General features: G+C 40.6%; 1 protein-coding gene across 1 annotated transcript; it reads left to right on the top strand.

Annotated features, from left to right (window-relative positions):
* The first annotated feature begins 7079 nt into the window (after positions 1–7079).
* LOC127573797 (protein ripply2-like) lies at positions 7080–18499 on the top strand. Its single transcript, XM_052022303.1, has 4 exons — positions 7080–7245; positions 8630–8705; positions 16637–16689; positions 18244–18499. Exons 1-4 carry the CDS (start codon positions 7148–7150, stop codon positions 18497–18499), a joined length of 483 nt encoding a protein of 160 aa, XP_051878263.1. The 5' UTR covers positions 7080–7147.
* The last annotated feature ends 6475 nt before the right edge of the window (positions 18500–24974 follow it).

Below are 24974 nucleotides of genomic sequence, written 5' to 3'. Positions count from 1 at the left end.
TGGTTTGGAGGAGCTGGGGCATGCAACAAAAATTGGTGGGAGCGGATCGGGAAGGTGAAGCAAAAACTGGGACTGTGGGAACGGCGCTCCCTGTCGATAACTGGGAAGAACTTGGTCATCAGGTGTGAGGTGCTCTCAGGGCTGCTGTACTTGGTGCAAGTGTGGCCTGTTCCTCGCTCCTCCAGCTTGGAAATCACCCGTGCCGTCTTCCGGTTCATCTGGGGATCCAAGATGGAGTGGGTCCGATGGGTCACCATGCACAAGTCCCTGGACAATGGGGGTAAAGGTGTCCCCAGTGTCACCCTCATCCTGATGACCACCTTCGTCTGTGTCTGCATTAGGCTGTGCGTGGAATCCAAGTACGTGGGCACCAAGTGTCACTGCGTACCGAGGTTCTACCTGTCTGTGCTGTTGTGAAGGATAGGCCTGGCCCCATGGCCACACAACGTCCCAGTCAGCTGGATGTTGCCTCACTACCTGGCCTTCGTGGAAAAGTTCTTTCAGACCAACACCTTTGACCACAAGTCCATCAGGCAGTGGTCGGCATGGAACATCCTGCAGACACTGCAGGAGAAGGACTCAATGGATACTGTGGGGTGGTTCCCTGAGCAGACTGTCCAGACCATCTGGCAGAATGCCTCATCGCCAGAACTCACCAAAAAGCACCAAGACCTCGCTTGGCTGGCAGTGAGACGGACCCTCCCAGTCAGATCCTTCCTGCATGGTCGGAACCTCACTCCCAGCGCGCGCTGCCCCTGGGAGGACTGCGCTGGGGACGAGACGGTCACCCACCTCTTTGCGGGCTGAGGGTTTGCGAGGAGGGTGTGGCGAAAGATGCAAGGGTCCTTGTCAGGGTTCATCACCAGCAGCTGCGTAACAGAGGATTCTCTGATCTACGGGCTGTTACCGGGGACACACACACAGACGGACATCAACTGCTGCCGGAAGGTCATCAACTTGGTGAAAGATGCCCTTTGGTCTGCCCGAAACTTGTTGGTCTTCCAGCACTGCGAGATGTCCGTAGGGGAATGCTGCCGGCTGGCACATTCCAGGCTGCAGGAGTACGTGCTGAGGGACGCACTGAAGCTGGGCGCAGCCAATGCAAGGGCTCGGTGGGGAAGGACTACAGTTTAGGGTTCTTCTGCCACTGGAGAGTGAGGGGCGGGGTCAGGTGAGAAAGCCCCTTAAATATTGTAAATACAGGACTGGGTAGCCCCCAGGGAGCCACACGTGTGGCATCAGTGTTGTTTTTATATAAAAGGTAACACTAATGAATGATCTGTACAAGAATGTAAAGGCTTGCACTGTTTTATAATTGTATATAGTTTGTCTTTTATTATGAATAAAGCTTATTTTGGAATTAAAAAAATTTGCGCTCTGCATTTCATCCCCAGCAGCTGTATAACAGAGGATTCTCTGATCTATGGGCTGTTCCCGGGGACACACACAGAGACGGACATCAACTGCTGCTGGAAGGTCATCAACTTGGTGAAAGATGCCCTTTGGTCTGCCTGAAACTTGTTGGTCTCCCAGCACTGCGAGATGTCCGTAGAGGAATGCTGCTGACTGGCACATTCCAGGCTGCAGGAGTACGTGTTGAGGGACGCACTGAAGCTGGGAGCAACCAACGCAAGGGCTCGGTGGGGAAGGACTAGAGTTTAGGGTTCTTCTGCCACTGGAGAGGGAGGGGCGGGGTCAGGCGAGAAAGCCCCTTAAGTGGTGTGAATATAGGATTGGGGTATCACCCTGGGGAGCCATACGAGTGGCATCGGTGCTGTGTTTTTTTTAAAAAAAGGTAACACTAATGACTGATCCATACATGAATGTAAAGGTTTGTACTGTTTTATTGTTGTACATAGTTTGTTTTTTATAATGAATAAAGTTTATTTTGGAATAATTAAAAAAAAATTGCCTTACAGCAAATCTGGATGTTTAATTGCTGTTTTCCTCAGCACTGAAATTTGTTTTCATGGGTACCATATACTAATGACCATTTCATCATCAAAGGGAAAACTCAACTCAATTACCCTTGTGACCTTGAAGCAACTTCTGCATCAGGACCACATTTGGTGATGTCATTCCCCATGCAATATGCCTTTGGGAGCATTGTGGGCAAACTTAGACCATCTTTCCTCAGACAACCTTTGAGTTCTCTGACACAATACAGTCTTAAAATTGGAATTCACCTGGGAGGTCTGCAAATCAAATATTTACCTGCTTCCTTGGGTACCTTGAAAGCCTCTGATCTGCAGTCCTTACCTGAGCAATTCCCTCAATCCCACAAACCTGCAAATAATCTCATGGCTTCCAATGCTTCAATCTTCCTCTAACTCCTGGCTTTTGTTTTCTCTCCCCTGCCACACCAATCACATAGGACGGCAAGGTAGCATAGTGGTTAGCACAATGCTTTACAGCGCCAGCGACCCGGGTTCAAATCAGGTCTGTAAGGAGTTTGTACGTTCTCCCCGTGTCTGTGTGGGTTTCCTCCGGGTGCTCCGGTTACCTCCCACATTCCAAAGACATACGGGTTAGGAAGTTATGGGCATGCTATGTTGGCACCAGAAGTGTGGCGACACTTGCGGGCTGCCCCCCAAAATCACTACGCAAAAGATGTATTTCACTGTGTGTTTTGATGTACATGTGACTAATAAAGATCTTACCTTATCTTACAAGGAAAAAAAAGTCATTGTTTCCCTCCTGACCCTCAGATCCCTCCTCATCCCTCAAACCCACACAAAGATGTTCCTAAGCTGCAATTTGGTCATTTTTGCCAGCAATTTACAGATGAGGAAAATCAATCAACATCCAAGCCTAGTTACAGAAAACATAGATTTTTCTGCACAGTGTCCATGTCTTCAATGGATTCTTTGTGCCTTCCCATCTCTGGCTGTGGTGGCGGCAGATGGAACTTAAGCCAGACAAGTGTGAGGTAATGAAGTTTGGGAGGTCAAATTCTGGCAGGATGTACAGAATAAATGGCAGGGACCTTAGGAGCATTGATGAAGAGAGAAACCTTGGGGTGCAAGTCCATAGCTCCCTGAAAGTGGCAATACAGGTTGATAGGGTAGTGGAAAAGGTGTTTGGTATGCTTGCCTTCACAGGCCAAGGCATTGAGTACACGTTGCACTTGTAAAAAATATTGGTTAGACAGCACTTGGAATATTGTGTATACTTCTGATCACAATGTTACGGGAAGGATGTGGTAGCGATAGAGTGAGTGCAGAAGAGATTTAATAGGATGTTGCCTGGAATGGAGGGCTGTAGTTATAACAAGAGATTGGAGAGGCTCGGTTTATTCTTACTGGAATGTATGAGTCTGAGGAGTGACCTTATGGAGGCTTATAAAATTATGAAGGGCATGGATAGATGACCAGAATCTTTTCCCAGGTCAGGGGAGTCTAAATCTAGAGGGCACAGGTTTAAGGTGAGAATGGAGAAATTTAAAGGAAATTTGAGGCGTAAGTTTCTCAGACAGAGGGTGGTGACTATCTGAAATGAGCTGCCAGAGGAGGTGGTGTAGGTAGATACTATTACAATGTTTAAAAGATTTGGACAAGAAAAGGATATGGGCCCAATGTGAGTAATTGGGATTAGTGTAACTAGGCATCACAATTGACGTGGATGAGGTGGGCTGTAAGGGCCTGTTTCTGTGTTGTACATTTCTATGAATCCATGATTCTATGAAAAAGGCCTGACCCCACCAATGCTAAAGAGATTGGGAGCTGGCACAGCTCCCAATTGCACAGAAACCACACCTCCTCACCCCCTCCACCACAACCTCCCTCCTCACCCATGCACCATGATGACCTCCAGGGACCCCACCTGTCCCTGCCCTCCCTCCCCTCAGCCACAGGTCTTGGGCCTTGAGGCACCTTGTAATTGAAGAGGTAGGAATGGGGGGGGGGAATAAGCGGGGGAAATTTCAGTTCGCAAACTATTATGCATTTTAAGTTAAATTCCTAACAAAATTGGCCTGAAATTCCGATAATGTATTTGAAACTTTTGATTCAGAATATGTTTGATTTTAAAGACAGAAGAGCTCCAAAATGCTGGAAAATACACTGACAAAGTGTTTGCTACTTAACAAACGAAATTGGGCGTCATCAGCATTCCCATCCTCTTTGAATGACTTTTAAACATTTATATTATGATCTACTTGGTTTTCGTCACTTTTTGAGTATTGAGGAGACTTTCAGATTAGGGTATTAAATCAATTTAGACCAATATTTCTGTGTGACTGTCATGATCCCTCTCTACACAAGGGTTATATTTTTGAGAGGCTGTTGGCCAGCTTTTACTTGGTGTTTAACATTTTCACCATCAGATTCTCACACAGATTTGGGAGACCTTGCCTTTTATTCCCTGAACAAGGACAAATATTTTAGTTTTGAACATTAAATCAAACTATTGTTCCCTGGTTACTATGCATGTAAACTCACCCACGTTAATAGTTTTTCCCAATCTGTGAAGATATATATTATGGTGAGAATTAACTGATAAACACATGGCAATCTGCTGGCAGGTTGTTACTCAGTGAGGGCACCAGAGAGGTTCAGATTTAGGGATAATTAGTGTTTAGTCTATTTGGAGGCTGCTTTGATGGTGGATTTGAAGGAATGACTGGTTAAAGACTGTTCATCTATCCAATGTAAACATACCAGGACCCAGATGAGATTCTGAAATGACATCAAGGGTGGATCTCACATGAAAAGGTTCATTCTTGCTTAATGAGCTAGTGTTAGAGATAGAGTTTACAGATTGCCTGATCCCTTGAGACGTCTGAAGATCATTGCATTTGCACCTAGACATGAATAGAGACAAAGCCTTTTTCAAGCTTCACTTATGGTATTACCACAAATGTGGAAAAGGAAGATGAATGTAATCTATGGCCAGCCTGATCTTTGTGTGCTATCTTAGATTCATCGGTGACACTCTTGCCTCTAAGGCTCCTTCTCCAGCCATTTGGGTGATGATCTGGGCTGTATTACTGTGAGTCATATAGCTGATGTAAGAGAACCCTTTGCACCATTTAAAGAGGAGCTGGGGCCCAGCTTTGAACAAATTGGCTGTAATATTATAATGGCAACAGCACATTATAAGGACTTAAATGGAAATGTTATGCTTTAGAATATTCTGAAGCCACTAAATAAATGTAATTTCTTAACTTTATTATGTAAATGTGCAGGGTGTAGCGACTCACCGTCCGAGCAAGCGAACCGGCTCGGCGGTCGGGTTGCGCGTCGTCGGAGCGGCGAGGCCCAAGATGGTGGTGGGCCTTCGTCTTCCCCGAGCTACAGGGAGAACCCGCGCGCGGGAAAGATCTGATGACGTAGCATATACATCATTGCCGTTTTGAGTGGGCGGGAACAGGCTCTCTTAAAAGGCCCACGCAAGGCGGGAAAATAAACCAGTTCTTGTTCTGAAACCCTTTGACTAGTGTCTTGTTTTTTCACATCGCGGTAGCAGCCACTACAAGGGGCTCTTTTCATTCTGAATATTATCCTGTCTCTTTTTTTGGAGTTAAGTTGTTGAAGCACTGAATGACCAGCTCCCACTCCTATTTCTTATGTTTTATAATTCAAAGGACATTACAGGGTTGAACAAAGTCCCTGCTTATTGCTGGGTGCAGGGTCTTGTTTATTTCATGGATAATGGAAGGTCACTTTGTGTCATGTTCCCATTGAACTGTATTTATCAGAATGGGACAGCTCAATAAAATAATGTTCCCAGCCATGGTAAACCTAGATGAGAGAGATCAGGAAAACTAAATTCTGTAACTTTATGTAAATTTGTAGTGTTCAATTAATTATTAGCAAAACAAAATTAAGACAAATAATACTCCCAGCCTCAGCTTTTCCCTATCCCTCTTTGATCTGTGAGTCAGCAAAAAATGAGACTACTAGTCTAATTTAGGCTTTATCACCAGGATTACTGATATGTGCCAAGCTAGCATTGTGGTGAAACCGATGCTTGAAGGCATTATGGACCACCTATGCATTAAAAGGTCATTAATTGGAGTTTAAAGGAGGAATATATCTCAGAAGGCCTCAACATCATTATTAATCTTGGTTATAACATGATGATTTTATAATATTGATCACAATAAATGCTTTTAGGAGGTGGATGCAGCAGGAGTGAATCCTAGCAACCACATTGCATTATGAGAATTCTACAAGATTCTATCTTATTCAAGGATTTCCTTAAAATCCACATCAACTTGTGGAAATCCCTGGCTCATGACTGTTTAAAGTGAAGAAGGAGTATTTGGGATGGAGTGAGACCTTTGAGTCCGTTCATCAGAACACAAAAAGTCCTGTGCAAAAGCAGATGGACAGACCACTTCCCAAACTATACTTCTCAATCAGAGATTAATAGGTTTTTAGATAATGAATCAAGGATATGGGGGTTGATTCAGGAAAGCAGTACTGAACTAAAAGATTGCCATGATCTTATTGAATAACAGAGAAAACAATAGAAGCTGGTCTATACTTCTTCCTATCCCTTTATGTTTATTTGTACCCACTCCCTCTGTCAAGCACCTCCTGAGCCACTTGTGGCAGAATTGGTGCATCCCACAAATCGCTCATCAGTCACCTCAGAACGCAAAGGAATGAAAGGAGCAAGTCATCCTCAGCTCTGGGGAAATAGTTAAGAGGAGGAAGAAGCCTAGGTGTCCCTCTTTACATTTTGATCCTGGATTTGCCTGCAGTAACAAGAGATTATTTGAATTTCCACCTCTCTCACCCCTCCCTTTAAACAGCAAATAGGCCCCTAATGCCCTAATTAATTGTATTTAACAGCCCTGCCCTAAAGCCTGGGGTTTTGTCACAAATGGTGCCTAAACTTTCCTCTTCAAATTTTCTTTATCACCTCCCCTTCTGAAAGCCTTTCTCTGCTTACTGGGCTCCTGTTTATTCAACTGTGCTAAATTTCACACTGAATCCCCAGGGATGCCAGTACGCAACAGGAATTATTCATGAACTCCTTTTTCAAAGAAGTTATAAAATTCCAGTTCTGTAGCTCACAGAATCCGAAGTAGTCAAAGATTTGCTAGCAGAGAGAAAGGGTTCAGAGAGGCTTGCAGTAAACTTTCTCTTGTTGAAAAGTTGAGAATTTGTTCAGATTTTGACAGGATCTGCTTGCAGTTATGGAAGTGGCTCTGTTGTTTGTCCAGAACATCTGCTACTATCCAGTGCAGGACCTCACACTCACTGAAACCAAACCGATTTGTGAAAACGAAGCCAGGTAAATTGCACTTACGTTCTCTAGAGAGCAAGGTCTTTGGGAGAAATGTTGGAACCACATTTCATTTTCATTAACTAATTTTCGTTAAATATCAGCTAAGAATGGAGCTTAATTATAAAGCAAATTACAATGATCAGAAAGATTATGTAATTGATTATATTTGACTGGTTTACTTTAACTATGGCCATTCTGTTTCAATTTTCTTAAGTTTATTGCTCCTTTTATTTCTAACAATGTTCTTCAACCAATGCAAACTATATTTTTGAAATGCTATTGTTGCTTTGTCAAATCTAATTTTCTCTTTCTTTTTGAAGTCATTGATTCCTTGTTGGGGTGTGCTTCACAGTTTTGGTTCCACTCTAATATTTATTTCCAACTCACTTAATGTGTAAGCCTAAACAACAATTGGTAGCAGACTATTTGACCACGGTGGGAATCACACCTGTGCCTGAATCTGTCTTTACCCAACATCCAGTTGTGGTTGTTGGATAATGATCAATAATTCATATCCTGACAGGTATTTCTTCCCAGGAAAAGTTAGATTGGCCATACGATTTGCCATGCTAATGAACATTTGAGTATATGGGAGCTTTCTGGTCTGTGAAACCTGAACCAGATCAGGAGAAGAATCTGAAATTTTGTTCAAAGGATATTATTACAAAGTTTATTTTCAGCATCACAAATTCTTAAAATGACAGTTTAAAGTACATTGGGGGCAGATTTTAACTTTGTGCAGTGGTGTAAAATCAACAGCCCAATTTACTGATTACTGACTTTATTTCCATTCGCATTAACTGACCAGAAGAAATGCACAAAAGCAGAATAGGCACCTATCATATCTACTGCAGTAGATACAAGTCTGAAGCTAACATTGATGTTATAAGAACAAAATATTATAGATGCTGGAAATTTGAAATAAAAATAGAAAAAGTTGGAAATACTCATTAAATCTACAGCATCTGCAAAAAGACGAACAGAGTTAATGTTACATTTCAGTTAATGTAACCTTTCTTCAGGAACTGAACATTAATATTACTGAGTCTGGCTACTATTTCGTTCAGTGTTTGATGGAGCATGTGAAGTGGGAACAGAACCTAAGGTAAAACTAAGTGAGTGATGGAGTTCTTTCTGAGTAAAACTTTATTCTTAATTCAAATATTCATAGATCCTATGCTTGCAAGAATGTGGCTTTTCCCATACTGTGCCTTTGTAATTCTCCTTGGGAAATGCCATTCAAAACATATAGAACATCTCTGTGCTATGAAGGCGAGATTTCCTCACTCTGCTGCTTTGATCCTGTGATAGTGGAGACAGTGAGCTGAACCATCTGTTTTTACTCATCCATTTGCTTTTAACGCCAGTCCTTCCTTTAACTTTCTTACAGTTATTCACCTCCCTGGAGACCCTGGATAATGACATCCAGAGACTTAGAGAGGCAGAGGTGCAGAAGTCAAAACTCAGTAAGTGATTATTTCGTTCGCTGAATGGGAATAAATATTTATTTTGTTTCAAAGCATGAAAAATGAATGTATTTGCACAATGTGCAATTGGAATTTAACATTCACTCCCTGTAGCTTCCATTGTAGCCTTCAACAGGGAATTGAATATGGTGGAGAAAAGTTTGTCAGGCCATGGAGGAAGAACCAGTGGGTGGAATTAGAGTTCTTTTGGTAGTGAGCCGGCATGAACACGATAGGCTGAATAACCTCATTCTGTGCTATAACCATGCTATAACTCTACGATTAGTGCATTATGCCTTAAGAACTGTGGAAACTACACATCTTTTCTGGAAACACTAGAGATTCTGCAGATGCTGGAATCTGGAGCAAGACACACAAAATGCTGGAGGAACTCAGCAGGTCAGGCAGTATCTATGGAGGGAAATAAACAGTCAACGTTATAGGTTGAGACCTTTCATCAGGACTCATGATGAAGAGTCTCAACCAATAATGTTGACATCTTTTCTGGGCAGGAGTGGGAGTTGTAACTGTGCAGAAAGATCCTGGTAGGAGTGGGAATTGTAACTCTACAGAAAGGTCCCGACAGGAGTGGGAATTGTGAATCAACAGACAGGACCTGGCAGGGGTTGCAACGGCAACTCTATAAACAGGTCTTGACAGGAGTTGGAACTCTAACTCTACAGACATCCTGACAAAGATGTAAATTCTAACTCCATGGACTGAGGTTGGCAAGAATGGGAATTGTAATACTAATTGGAATACTGAAGGGTGCAGTAATTATATATCTACAGAGGTGCTGTCAGCAGTGGGAATTGCATAGACGGGCTCTGGCACTTGAGTTAAGCTACAGCTACAGATTAAAAGATATGATGTTGTGGCCATCACCTAGTCATGGTTTAATGATGAATGTGATTGGGAGCTGAATGTCCAAGGGTACACAGTGTATAGGAAAGATAGGCGGGTAGGTAGAGGGGGTGGCGTGGCCCTGATGGTAAGCAACAATATTAAATCACTAGAAGGGTCATAGGATCAGAAGAGGTAGAATCGTTATGGGTTGAGTTAAGAAATGGCAAGGGTAAAAGGACCCTAATAGCAGTTATATACAGGCCCCCAAATAGCAGCTGGGATGTGGACTACAAGTTACAGCTGGAAATAGAAAAGGCATGTCAGAGAGACAATGTCAAGATAATTATGGGGGATTTTAACATGAAAGTGGATTAGGAAAGTTAGGAAGGTACTGGATCTGAGGAGAGAGAGTTTGTGGAATGCCTACAGGATGGCTTTTTGGAGCAGCTTGTTGATGAGTCCACCAGGGGATCGACTGTTTTGGATTGGGTGCTGTGTAATGAACCTGAAGTGATTAGGAAACTAAAGGTAAAGGAACCCTTAGGAAGTAGTGATCATGATATGATTGAGTTCAGTTTGAAATTTGAAAAGGAGAGGCTGATATCAGGTGTGTCAATATTCAGTGGAACAAAGGAAATTACAGTGGCATGAGAGAGGAACTGGCCCAGATTGACTGGAAATGTGAGCTAGATGGAGGGACGGCAGAGCAGAAATGGATGAAATTTCTACAAGAAATGAGGAAAGTGCAGGACAGGTATATTCCAAGGAAGAAGAAAATTATGAATGGAAAAATGACACAAATGTGGCTTACAAGAGAGGTTAAGGCTAAAATAAAAGCAAGAGGGAGGGCATACAAGGAAGCAAAAATTAGTGGGAAAACAGAAGACTGGGAAGCTTTTAAAAACTTACAGAAAGAAACTAAGAAAGTCATTAGGAAGGAAAAGATGAATTATGAAAGGAAATTGGCAAATAACATACAGAAGGATACTAAGAGTTTTTTTAAATATATGAAGAGTAAAAGAGAGACACGGGTAGATATAGGACCGATTGAAAACAATGCTGGAGAAATTATAATGGGTAACAAAGAGATGGCAGAGGAACTAAATGAGTATTTTGCATCAGTCTTCACTGTGGAAGACATCAGCACTATACCTGATAGTCAGGGGTCTCAGGGAATAGAATTGAGTACAGTCAAGATTACTAGAGAGAAGGTGCTTGGGAAGCTGAATAGACTAAGGACAGATAAGTCTCCTGGACCAGATGAAGTGCACCCTCAGGTTCTGAAGGAGGTGGCTTTAGAGATTGTGGAGGCATTGGAGATGATTTTCCAGGAATCAATAGACTCTGGCATGGTTCCGGAGGACTGGAAGGTTGCAAATGTAGTTCCGCTGTCCCTCGAGGCAGCAAAAGGGAAATCATAGGCCTATTAGTCTGACATCGGAGGTTTGAAAGTTATTGGAGTCAATCCTCAAGGATGAGGTTATGGAATACCTAGAGGTGCATGACGAGATGGGTCCAAGTCAGCATGGTTTCCTTAAGGGAAGATCCTGCCTGACCAACCTATTGGAATTTTTTGAGGTAATCTCAAGGAGGGTGGACAAGGGAGAAGCAGTGGATGTGGTGTATTTGGATTTTCAAAAGGCCTTCGATAAGGTGCCGCACAAGAGGCTGCTTAATAAGATGAGTGCCCATGGATTACCGGAAAAATATTAGAATGGGTAGAGCATTGGCTGATAGGCAGAAAGCAAAGGGTGGGAATAAAGGGATCCTGTTCTGGTTGGCTGCCGGTTACTAGTGGTGTTCCGCAGGGGTCGGTGTTGGGGTCACTTCTTTTTACACTGTATATCGATGATTTAGATTATGGAATAAATGGTTTTGTGGCTAAATTTGCAGATGACACCAAGATAGGTGGAGGAGCAGGAAGTGTTGAAGAAACAGAAAGGTTGCAGAGAGACTTGGACAGTTTAGGATAATGGGCAAAAAAATGGCAGATTAAATACAATGTTGAAAAATGTGTGGTTGTACACTTTGGAAGAAGAAATAAACAGGCAGATTATCATCTAGATGGGGAGAAAATTCAAAATTCGGAAGTGCAAAGGGACTTGGGGGTCCTCGTGCAGGATATCCTAAAGGTTAACCTCCAGGTTGGGTCGGCGGTAAAGAAGGCGAATGCTATGTTGGTATTCATTTCAAGAGGAATAGCGTATAAAAGTAAGGATGTGTTGATGAGGCTCTATGGGGCACTGGTGAGACCTCATTTGGAGTACTATGTGCAGTTCTGGGCCCCTTATCTTAGGAAGGATGTACTGATGTTGGAGAGGGTTCAGAGGAGATTTACAAAGATGATTCCCGGAATGAAAGGGCTGACATATGAGGAGAGTTTGTTGGCTCTTGGACTGTATTCATTGAAGTACAGAAGAATGAGAGGGGACCTCATAGAAACATTTCGAATGTTAAAAGGACTGGACAGAATAAATGTGGCTAAGTTGTTTCCCATGGTGGGTGAGTCCAGGACAAGAAGTCACAGTCTTAGAATTAGAGGGTACCCATTTAGAACAGAGATGCGGAGAAATTTCTTTAGCCAGAGGGTCGTAGATTTATGGAATTTGTTGCCACGTACAGCTGTGGAGGCCCACTCATTGGGGGTGTTTAAGGCGGGGGATTGATAGGTATCTAATTAGTCAGGGTATCAAGGGATATGGGGAAAAGGCCGGGAATTGGGGCTGGATGGGAGAATGGTTTAGCTCATGGTGAAGTGGTGGGGCAGACTCCATGGGCCGAATGGCCTACTTCTGCTCCTTTGTCTTGTGATCTTGTAATAATAATTTATGGACAGGTACTGGAAGAAATAGTCATTGTAGCTCTACAAATGGATCCTGGTGAGGTGTTTCTAAAGGCAGGGTACTGGCTGAACTGCTGGCACTTATCTCTCATTAGGGTCAAGATACTTGGGACTTGTGCACAAAACAGAGTTCCAAATTTGCCGGTGATTTTCCACATAGAGTCTAATGTCAGAGCATGTACTTGCTATAATTGTCCAGCAGTTACCCCGGGGAGTCTGTCCTCATGAATATGCACCAGATAGACATCAGTGAACCCATTCTCTTCAATGGAAAGGAAGTACTGCAAGCAGGGAAGGTAGGTATAAGGTAAATTACATTTTTTGGACTGAGTTTGCTTCAATATTTTTATTTGTATTTTAGCTTTTAACAATGCTTACGTTTTTTTAAATTGTGGCATTGATTTTTAATGGCTTTTGAATGTTAGGAACATTGAGAAACTTTCAAAGTCTTCAACTGCTGTGACAGCTGGCAAAGCCTGAGGGTATGGTTTAGCAGGCTGTGAAATACACCTAACATCTGGCATGCACAGCAATCTGAAGTGCCAGATTGAGTTTCACTGTTCTTGCAGAGTTACCATGTTTTGTGCTTTCCTTTCAAAAACTTCAGTTTTCCATTGTATTGTGCTTAAGACACATTACTATGCAACCAAGTTACTATGCGAGTGTCCTTCCATTATCCCATGTGTAACTCTCCTGTACCTGAGCATTATTCTGTGTGTGACACTCCCAGGGCACCAAATTAGGATATGTCGTGCTGTTTCTCTTGTTCTTTTGGATTCAGATTTATTTTCAATTTTGATTGTAAATTGTGAGAAGATATTTTTAGCATATCTCATACCACTTGGCATTTTAGCATAGTGGAGTGCCATGTATATCTTGCGCTCTGGTAGGGTGGGAAGTAGGCAGATGGTGTTGTCAGCCATTGTGCGTTGCTGATTTGGAACCAGACTTGATAAATTGATACAGGGTGAAATGTCAGTCATGCATTGGAAATCTGATTTTTAGCAATGGGAAGAACTCCCCCCAATCTGTGCTATTTAACAGGATCTTCAGTGATGTAGGTTTGTTAGGATTTGAATAATTCTCCAAGGAAATGGAGATCACATGCTACAAGCTGAGCTGCAACTGTAGATTTCTGCACACTCTGCTCTGCAGTGAACATTGCAGCAGTCCTCAGATGTTCTACCATTGCTTTCTCTGTGCTGGAACTGATTATCACCATCTTTCACTTTGCATCAGAGACTCTCTGCTCAAGGTTTATCACCTTTCACCTGATTCCTAAGTCCATTTAGGCACCCAAGAACCCTGCCATCATTCAGGACGAAGCAAGCACCTTGATCAGTCTGATCCATCAGTCTGATGATTCACTTCCTCACAGTGCCAGCAAACTGGGTTCATTCCTGACCTTGGGTACTGTCTGTGTGGAGTTTGCACATTATCCCTGTGACCATGTGAGCTTATCCCGGGTCTGGTTTCCTCCCACATCCCAATGGTAGGTTTATCGGCCACGTAAATTGCCCTTAGTGTGCAAGTGAGTGGTAGAATCTGGGGGGAGTTGAAGAAAGTGTGGGGAGAATAAAAAAAAAAGGGATTAATGTAGGATTAGTGTAAAATGGGTGGTTGATGATTGATGAGGACTCGATGGGTTGACGGGCGTGTTTCTGTGTTGCATCTCTCCATTGGATGGTTTCTGTTTCTGCTGCAACAGAATTTGAAACTTTTGTCATCAGATGAGGCAGCAAGTGTTGAAATGAAACTGAAAATCACTTCCACGCCAGTAAGAATGGAAGAGGCTCCGTGCAAACCCTCTCAGATTTGGAGTTTGACTCTCATATGCTCCGAGACACTTTGCAGAGTCAGGCAGGCCTGAAAATTCACCAAACATTTCACTGTGTAATCCATCTGTAGGCTGCTCCATTGAAGTCCCTATATGAGGACCTATGTTTTGATAAAGCAGAGATAGACTATTGTGAGAGCTTGATAGAGTGACTAAATGTGGGGTGGTGAGTGTAAGTATTTGACTTGCTGTCTTCAGAATAAGGTTCTCATTGAAAGAAATGGAACTGAAAATTAGGCAATTTCTATTGTGCCGGTCTTATGAATGTGGTAATCCTGTGTTTATCAACTGTTCTACCTCAGATATTCTTGGACACCAATATGAAAACCCATTGGTGCACTGCTTCCCATTCTTTGCGCTGTTGATGGATTGTATCAAAACATTTTTGTTTAGTGACCGTGTTTATTCCTTCAGTCCTGATCCTTGCTGAAGTGTTTCAAACTATGTCTACTGGAGACCATAAAGTGCTGGGATTAACATTGGGGAACAGATGGCTAAAGGGGCGTCACGCCAGAGACAGAGAACAATGCAGAGTTCACACTCTGAACTCCTGCCAGATTTTTGAAGAGAGGCTGACAAACCTCTCCAGTTGTGTCTAACGTGGCAGCTGTACTGATCTTTCAACGTTATCCTGCATCTGCCCCCAGAGTTTGTAGCAGGCCCTCCATGTACACACATTGGAAACTCCATCCTGCATATTTGCACTTTCGATAAGTGTATAAATGAAGGGCGCACTGATATTATAATTTTAATACCAAGTTAAATACAATGTCCAAACACCAAGAGGTTCTTCCTGTGGCTACTGATGGTTACACACCATTCTTGAATATAAAATGGATAAAGCAGAACCACTCCTTTACTGGGTCACTAAGGATGGATTGTAGCTGGGATCTTTTGCCATTAGATTAGTCTAAAAATATTTATGTTAGGACTCATACAGATTTTTTTTGGGTACACTCAGTCCTGGGAACACAGTTCTTTCCTTTTGTTCCAATTGGAAAATTTTAAAGAACCTCTTTCCCTCTGTGCTGTGTATTAAAGTAAATTGTTGGTTTAATTTGCATCCTTAATAGACTTAAATACACAACTTCCCTTTAACAGTCTCACAGTGTAATTTTCCATGGGTGAACTTAGATGAGTGTGGACTGCTGATTGAAAATTTCAAGATATTAAGGGGTTTGACAGGATGGATAGAGAGAAACTTGCTCTGCTGATGGGGGAATCTAGGAATTGGTGACATAAACTAAAAGCCATTGTCAGAGCATTCATCAATGTAGTTAGGAAATCTTTCTAAAGGAAGGCTTGTATGCCATTTTCATTTCTTCAAGTAGTCCTCTAGTGCCTCACACTCGATAAAGTAACCTTTAAAAAGTTGCTGTTGTAGGGAACATAGCAGCCCATATGCAGCTGGTAAGATTTTACAAAGATGTGTGTGTGTGTGTGTGTGTGTGTGTGTGTGTGTGTGTGTGTGTTCACATGTGAATTCAAGCAATAAGATCCTAATTTTTGCCAATAGCATAATGTGGAAGAACATGGTGAAATGTGGGCTGGTTAAAGTCCAATATCTATTTTGAATATTTTCATGTAAAATGTTCTTCTCCCTTGTTAACATGGAGTGACTTTCTGTAATCATTTTTTAATAAAAGCACTCAGATTCCCCAAAGGGTTCTTTTATGAAGAGACCCCATTGTAGTAAGTATTAATATAATGACTAATAAAGTAACATGATGTCTGTGTTTTAATTTTTTTCTTGTTCTTAGATTCTACTCCCCCCTCTCTATCTCTGTGACCTATTCTAGCTCTATAACTCTCACTGAGTGCTCCACTTCTTTTGCCCTCTCATGCATTGTCAGTTTCCAATCTTTGGTTATCAAGCCTTTCCAGAACCTCTCTGCCTCTCCATCCTTCTTTTTTCCATTTGAACCTTCTTAAAACTTAACTCTTTCACTAAACTTTTGATCATGCCTAATATTCCCTAATGTGGCTCAGAGCTACTATAAAAAACATAGAAAATATTGGAAGTAGTCAGCAGATCTGTAATGTTGAGAAGTTAACATTTTAGGATCTGGGAGAAGTTAGAAATTAAAAATGTGCTTCCCCATTTCTCTCTCCATGGATGCTGCTTTACCTGCTGAGTATTTCCAGCATTTTCATTTGCAGTATTTTGCTTTTGGGGTAGTGCTAAATTTTGTTTGATAATGCCCATGTAAGCATTGCAATGTTTTATTATGTTAAATGGACTATTGAACTACATATTGTTGGGTTTAATAATTGACTTTGTTCCTTTGTAATTTTATTGACTTATCATTTTATTTTTATTTTTCTACAATGAAATAAGGTAGAATGTGGAACAGGTTTTTATTTTTTATTGATTTTGAGATATTTCTGCATTATTTTTTTCAATAGCCCCACTTGGCAATAGGAGAGACCTTATCTTCCTTATTTACTCATCCAGTCAGGTAAGGGCAATCTCAGTGTTGCAGTTTTAAGAGCTGCTTTTAATATTCTCTTGGGTATAGCAATGCTGCTCGGTCCAATGTGTAGTTCAATCATCTGGCATTTATGTCGGAAACCAGTCTGTATGCAAAAATACAGCAGCAAAATTCAAGGCTGCAGTTACAATAATCCCCTTTGACTGAACTGCACAGTGTGTTTGTTCCATGTGCTCCCATATTACTTTTTCCATTTCATTACCACAAGCGGTCAGAAACCCTTGGTGAAATGAAGGCCACACACAAGTCCTTAAGATATTTTATTTTACAGGTAGCAAATGAACACAAAGTAAAAGAAAATGGAAATTCCACTTGGAAAGAATCAACATGTCTTTATAAAAGGAAAACTGTTTGACAAATCTATGTTTAGTTTTCAGAGGGTGGCACAGCGGCGCAGTTAATAGAGCTGCTGACTCACAGCTCCAGTGATCCAGTTTCAATCCTGACCTCCAGTGCTGTCTGTGAGGAGTTTGCACATTCTCCCTGTGACTATGTGGGTTTTCTCCAGGTGCTCTGGTTTCCTCCCACATGCCAAAAATGTGTGGGTTGGTTAATTGGTCAATGTAAATTGCCCAGTAGATGAGTTGGTAGAATTTGGGAGTAATCCGTGGGAATGGGGGGAAGAATAATAAAAAAGGATTAGTGTAAATGAGTGAAGGTTGGTGCAGACTTGATGGGCCAAAGAGCAGGTTTCCATGGTAAATAACTCCATGACATAGTAGTTGGCAAGGAAGTAGTGGATGTGTTTTTCAGATTTGTGGGTGTGTCGTATCACTGCCTAATGTTAAAGTAGCAGGGTTAAGAGGCATTTTTATATAGCACAACAGAAAGTGAAAACTGTTATAAAATGCATACTTAGATGTTCCAGGTGAGTACTGTAATTGTTCACAGTAAAGGGGTGAAGGAACAAAAAGTTACCTGGAGTTGCCAAAGGAAGTGTTAGAGGCAGGTACAATTACAATGTTAAAAAGACATTTGGACAGGGACGTGCATAGGATGAGGTGTAGAGGGATATGGGCCAAACATAAGCAAATGGGACTAACTCAGGAAGGCACCTTGGTTGGCAGGGACGAGTTGGGCCGAGGGGCCTGTTTCAGTGCTGTATAACTTTATGACTTAAACATAATCAAAAGTTCTTGTGAATAGCAGTTCTAACTATTATTTCGTTTCCTTACAATTTATAAATTGAAACACTAATAGGAAGCATGAAATTGTTAACTGAATTGATTGTTTTGGCAATACTGTGTGTGATGACATTATATCATTTTAAGAACAAAATAAATCCTGGGGAATAACTTGCTATTTTTTCATATGATTGAATGAACAACCTTTTCCAACAGCAATGCCATTTTTGCAAAATTTAGAAATTTGGAGGAAAAACCTCTTCCTTCTAATCCATTTAAAAATTCTGCTCTGATTATCAACTCTTTAAACCATTATAAAGTAAGAACAAGAGACTTGCATTTTTTATGGCATATTTGGAGCAGGGATAAATTTAACCTTTTCTTAATTTTGCTACAGGTTGATGTGGCCCAAGAACAAATGCTTTGACTATTTGTACAGTGAAGGGCAGGAACTTTTGACAGCATTCCCTGTGCAAGCTACAATCAGCTTCTATACTGAATCAGACAGCGAGAATGAAGATGAGGAATTTGATGAGGAAAATGAATTAGAAGAAGAACCAGTCATAGGGGAAGAACATGTTGGGGAAAAACAAATAGAAAAGACAACAGTTGTAGCAGGTGATATACTAAGGCATACTGACATAATATATTAAATTACAATGACACTCAGCTGTTCAATAGTAGAATGTTGTCTTTAATTTATAAACATCTCAGTACAGTGACCAAGATATTTTTGTACTGTCTGTACATACTGCAGAGATCTTTTTATTATTAAAATATATTTTTATTGTTTTTATGTTAAAGAGATATTTGTGCATTTGAGCAGGTCATGTTAAGGGTTAAAAAGAACAAAATGATCAAAACATGTTGCTCAGGCTGATGTATGAAAGTGGAAAGAAAACTGAGCCAAGGTCAGAGAAAGAAAAATAAGAAAAAAATATGGTGACTGATTCCAGGTGAGGGAAGAAAAAAGTTGAGTAATACAATGTCAAGCATTGGATGATTAGCCAGTCTCTTTTGATTAGCCACCAAAAGCACATGTGATAGATCAAGTGTAAGAGATGTCCACCACCAACTGTTGGCCAAGTTTCATGGTAGACACCAACAATGGGGTTGTTGGCTCTGATTGCCTTTCTGATTTCTGTTGTTATGTTTGTGCCCATATTTCCCAGGCATAGAAGCTTGCGGAAGTTGAGCTCTTCTGTGACCTGCGGACAGTCAAGTGACTAGGATGCATATTCAGTGGAAGTCATGTTGGGATTTGATAACTACTTTGTTATTTTGTTTGTAATTTGAAGTTAAAAAAGGGACCATAGGATCTTAATTGTATCACTATCTTAACTGGAGCTTACATAGCATTCAATTAATTGCCAGTGATACAATTTTGGGAACTTTGACTCAGAATTTTATCCTTTGCTTTTCTGCTGTTTTGTGAAAATGCCATCTCTTCTCTTAAGGGTGATCCTTCCATTAACTTCACCTTGTCGATAAAACTAATGTCTACATGTGTTGAGATGTAGCCAAGCATTTGCTGAAGGTATATTGTGAAACTTGATGCCATCACACTGGCTGCACCTGTACTTGAACTCCAGGATGTTCTGTACTTCCACACGGCAGTGAACGGATACAGGGATGGGTCAGCCCTGACAGAGCTGTTGTCTCTCTGTGAAACAATTGTCAAACCATCAGCATAATCCAATTTGATGAATAAAGAAATCTTCTCTAATCTCTCCCTTCATGACAACTTTAAATTGATATTCAACTCTTCAACCAGAGGACACAATTGTCCTGCATTCATTACATCAAATCCCTGCACAGTTAAGAAATACTGCTATTAAATTCCTTCTGCATTCTTGTGGAAATACTAATGGTGGCTGTCACATCAGTTATTTTGTCAACTTTCCTTGAATTAAATTAAATAATCCTTCATTGCATTATGAATCCTCAAAAAACCTTGCTCCAGTTTGAGACAACAACTAACATTTACCTATATATATATATATATATATATTCAGCCCACATCCTGAATGAAAAGTTGCATTTTAAGTATCTCCCCAATTAGGTTTCTGCACATAACAACACATACAATAGATGAGAAAGCATTCGTATTCTGCAAAGGAATCAGAAGCAGCCTATGGCATAGCTTTTTAAAGTATTGCATTAGTAGAGTATTGTAGAGAGTAGGCCTAATGTCAGCTTTAACTTTGATGTCCAAATACCATTATTCCAAAACAATCCTGCAAGTATGTGATTATTGCCTGCTGTGTGGTTGCTTGTAAGTTACAAAAAGCCAACACTTTCATAGCAGTGGCAATAATGATGCCTTCTGTCTGGGGAAAATCCACTAATAGCAGAAGAAGGTTGAATGAAAAGTAAGCATTTGAGATCATAATGCATTGGAAAAAAAGATTTATTTATATAATTTTTTAAAAGCTGTACATTGAGTTGATTAATTTTAAAAAAGTAATAATACAAAAGACAGTTTCCTTCCCTAGCTCTCTTTTCCCACATTTTCCTCCATACGTACAAAGGCCCCAAGTGGCCGCAGAGGCAGGCATAGGCTGTTAGAACTAAATGCAAATAAGGCATGTTCATTTTTATTAACGTTAAATTTTGACTAATGCAAGCACCAGCAGATGACAAATCTCTTTTTATCCAAGCCCCACTTCAGACAGCGGATAGGATAGAAGTGGGTTAGTTTTGAAATCATGGCTTGAGTTCTGAACATTGCTTATTAATAATGAAGATAAATTAAGCATCTTATTAGCCTTAAAAATAAACAGACTCTAACTTTTCTAAAAAAAAGTTGATTCTATTGTCCAGGTTATATTTTAGAAAATTTCCAAATGGCCCATTCAAAAAATATGATTAAAACTGGATTACCATTAATCCTAGAAGACAGTGAAGAAGTTTTCATTGTGAGAAAGTAAAAGTTTCAGAAAGGAATCATAGACTATCACAATCTTGGAAGAAAATGGCTATACAGCATAGGTGGCTTGTGCCTGCATCAGCTGCAGCTATGAGCCCTTGCATCGGCTGGAAGGAGCCTTTAACAGTACCAATATTAAATCAGTATGAGCAGAAAATGGACAAAACAAATTTGCCAGGATTATTCCCAACCTTCCATCCAAGTTGTGGGATGTGGTGGCTAACCAGGGAAACCCACTCATGGAAATTCCAAGTATACCACTGAATTCTGGAAAGAGATGATTGCCAAATCTAATTGAAATAAAAGGACAGTGGAGGAGGGCAGGATGTGATTCACATGCAACAAAAATAGAAAGAAATTTTATGCAGCAATATTCCCTGCTGGGAAAACCAAGGTTTTAGATAGCTTTTACATCCTAACAAAGACAGAAATGTACTTCATGCACAAAGTTTGAGATGTTTGGGGTAGAAACCCATTGCCCTCTTCAGTGTACTCCAGTTGGAACTGCAGTGGGATTGTGGAGGAAGGGTGAGACCAGAATTCAGTGGATTCTGCCCTTGTGAGGACAGAGCTTCCATCCAGCTCAAGAAATGCTACTGATGAAAGAGGGGACAGGGTTAGTGCTTGTCAATTCCCCCACACTAAGGCCTTCTGGTACCCGAGTGTGGCAGGTGATCCAAGCCCTCAATAGCTGGTTGTGTGGTTCACCATTTGCCATGGATCTCTGTATGTTTAACATATTTAGGTTTTCTCACAAAAAGCTCAAGGGGGAAGGTTAGTAGGGCCCTGAGGATTGGGTGTTCTCCTCTTCAAGCCACATGCTATGGAAGTCAGCCACCTTATGTGTGGCTCTACCCACACACAGTTGCTGCGGGAACTCATTGTTCACATTGTGATTATGGGGCCTCCACCAGACTCCTCAAACTATGGTTAGGTTAGTGCAAGAGTGGATACATCCTGGTACTTGATCTGAGCTCACCCCCTCACAGAATGTTGGTCCCACTGATTGTGCTTGAAGTTGCTGAATAAGAAATAATTTATTTTTTTTAAATTAATGCCAACAGAGAAAGATGCTAAACATTATTTTGAGGATCATTATTATAAATTGTCATTTTAATCTCCAGCAGGATATCAAAAGGTAATGTTCTAAACCTCATACACTCCCAGTGCAGAAGTTTACTGGCTGGGTGGACGTTAGGAAATTGTGGCCAACCCATGATTCTCCATTTATTGCATGTGTACTTGCTCCCTACTCACATTACCAGCAGGTGATGCTCTAAGCCACCTTTAGGCCACTAATTATTAATGAATGGGCTATTCCATGTTAGGAATTTGATTGATAACAGTTATGAACATTAATAAGCAGTGGAAATGAATGCTCCTGGAATGATTTAAGTCTAACTAAATTTACTGTTCAAATCCAATTTTTTTGTCATGTCACTTCCTATGTGCTCTTTTGAAAGTTCAGTGCACCCATCTTTTTCAATGCTGGAGTTAGAGACTGAGCTTAATAAACAGGAGACAGCAAAGTGCTTTATGTTAGTTTAACATCTTCCAACTCTACTTGTGGAGAATTTTTATAAAATTATAACCAATGGCAAATGGTTTTTGGTGTTTGTTCAACTCTTGGGTGGTATTGTGCCATATCTTGCTCAGTGCTGGAGTGCTGCCATCACTCTTCTGCAAACTTTGGAATTCCTTTATCTTGTACACTTCAGCAGTCTGCCGACAACTGGCTAAATCTTGGGTTGTTTGCAGACTGGATTTGCATTATATCCCACAGTAATTTGATTTCATTATGGTGAGGGAAAATGAATGTCAGGAACAGAAGACCTTTGTGCTTTTAACAGCTGGACAACATCAATCCCAAGCACAGATATCACACATTAGACAAACACTATAACTCCCTCTACATGCTACTATTAAGCACTCTTGGGTTAGATGTAGAATGAATTAGTTGAGATATGGAGTTGTTTTTTAAAGGTCTCTTGAAGTATATAAAGGGTAACAAAATGTAATAAAATAAAAAGCTCGACACCACCACATCAACTATTTCTGGCTCAGACAGAGCTGGGAGTAGTTGATGTGGCAGGGTAGAGGTAAAGCTCTGTCCACTTCACCAGGGCAATCGGTTTTATATAATCTTAAGATTATGGCTGTTGGATGTTGTAGCAACAAAGCTTTGATACCAGAAAGTTTCTGAGCTCTTGGGGTAGAAATTCATCCCCAGTCTCTTATGGTAATTGCCTAATATATTAGCAGCTGCCCATTGTCCTGAAATTCAAATCAATTGATATCAATAGACTATGTTGAGTTAGCACCCACTAGAGATTTTCACAAACTCCTTCTCTCAAAAATCCTTACACTCTTCAAGGTGGGCAATGTGCGAGATTTTTCATACTTTAAAAGGAAGTCGTTATTCAAGAGCGCTGAAGCTTTTTGTGCAGCATCAAGTAATATCCCCTCTAACTATTTTCTCCTTAAGCTTTCAAAGTCATTTGCTATCAGTCTGCTGAGCGAAATATCTCATATTTGGTAATTTCACAGCGCAAGAAAACACATTCAATGTTTGTTCAGCACAAATAATTACAATAGAAAAGGAAAGGGAATTGTTACATTATTTGTTTCCTCATATTCATGGTATTAGAAAAGGAGTAACACATTCTTGGCATTGTGATTTCCACATCTAAGGCAGCCAATATTGCACCCAACGTAAATTCATTGATACTCTATCTGCAGTGGAATCTCAGCCACACAGCTTTGGAAAATTCCTCAATAGCAAGTGTTTTTGTTGTTTGTATGCAGCCCAAGTCAGACATAAGGAGAGATATTTTTGTCCCATTTCACATTTTCAGAGTAAAAATGCTACTGTGTCTGATGTGTGCCAGGATACATCAGGCTTGATACATTTGATAGATTATAGGTATTTTGGAAATTATTATTGTGTACCTAATTGTTATGCATTTTTATATGAGGCTTATACTGAAACACAATCACAGGCTTTTAGGAAAATTCCAACACAGGGATGCATGTATCACAGAGAAAAGTTTGTAAGACCCCAAAGGCACATTCTCATCTTTATGTCGTAATGTCCCAACGGCAATTTCTAATCTTCTATCCTGTAACATCCCAAAACACCTTTTAATATTATCTCAGAGCCTTCTAAAGAACCTTCTAATTCTTCAAACTGTAACTTCCCAAAGCACCTTCTTTTCTATCTCACATCCTAAAATCATCTTTAGCTTTATAATATCCCAAAAAATACCTTCCAATCTTCAGTCCTACTGCTTTCAAAAGACATGCTGTAAACCTCTGTGCTCCACATCCAAACACCTTCAACCTTCCATCTCACAACGTACTAAAGAACATTCCAGTTTTTACTTTCTATTATAATCCTCAAAGCATAGAACCCTTCTAACATTCAGCCAAAATCTTTCAGTGTTGTTTTATGCTATGCCAAAGACATATTTCAGTCTATCTTTTAACTTTGTTTTAGAGTATTTCAAAGCCACCTTCTAACCTTTGATATCATATCTTTGAGCTTTATTTTGCAATGTTCAAATACAATTCCTATTTTTCCAAGGATGACATCAAATTTTATGCACATCAACATTCCAGAATGCATCATTTGAAAAATAGTTTCATATTATTCTGAAGATATCATTGAGTCTTCTGCCACATATCTTAAGGACACATTCTTATTATCTGGCCTGGTCCACTTTGTCCTGTCACTTTGGTCCACACGTTCACAAGATTCCAGAAGTCACTTTGTAATCTGCCTAATGCATTATCCCTTCCAAACTTCAATTTCATAACACGTTACAGATACATTCTATCTTCAATTTTATAATTCTTTAAGACAACTTTCCCATATGATGTGTTACAATGAGCTTGCTCCGTGCCTTGTTTTCAAAGGACAACTTTCAATATTCAGTCTTATAGAATTCAAAGGGAACATTCTCATCTGTGGTACCATATCCAGTAGAAAGATGCCTTGGAATTTCATTTCTCACTTTACCCACAAATACACCTTATAAATCTTTAATGTTTTTGCATCCCAAAGACACATTCTACCTTTCAAATTTAAGAACTCCTTAATCCTGAAGACCAAGACCAATACCTTTTTTTATGACCAGGTACAAAGAAGTAGAAACTTCCTGTTTCCAAATAAGCTCATCAATGCATTTACTGGGATATTC

Source organism: Pristis pectinata, chromosome 8 (assembly GCF_009764475.1).
Source record: "Pristis pectinata isolate sPriPec2 chromosome 8, sPriPec2.1.pri, whole genome shotgun sequence".
Lineage (NCBI taxonomy): Eukaryota > Metazoa > Chordata > Chondrichthyes > Rhinopristiformes > Pristidae > Pristis > Pristis pectinata.
Note: the sequence above shows the minus strand (reverse complement) of the source record. Positions and strands in the feature narration are given on the sequence as shown.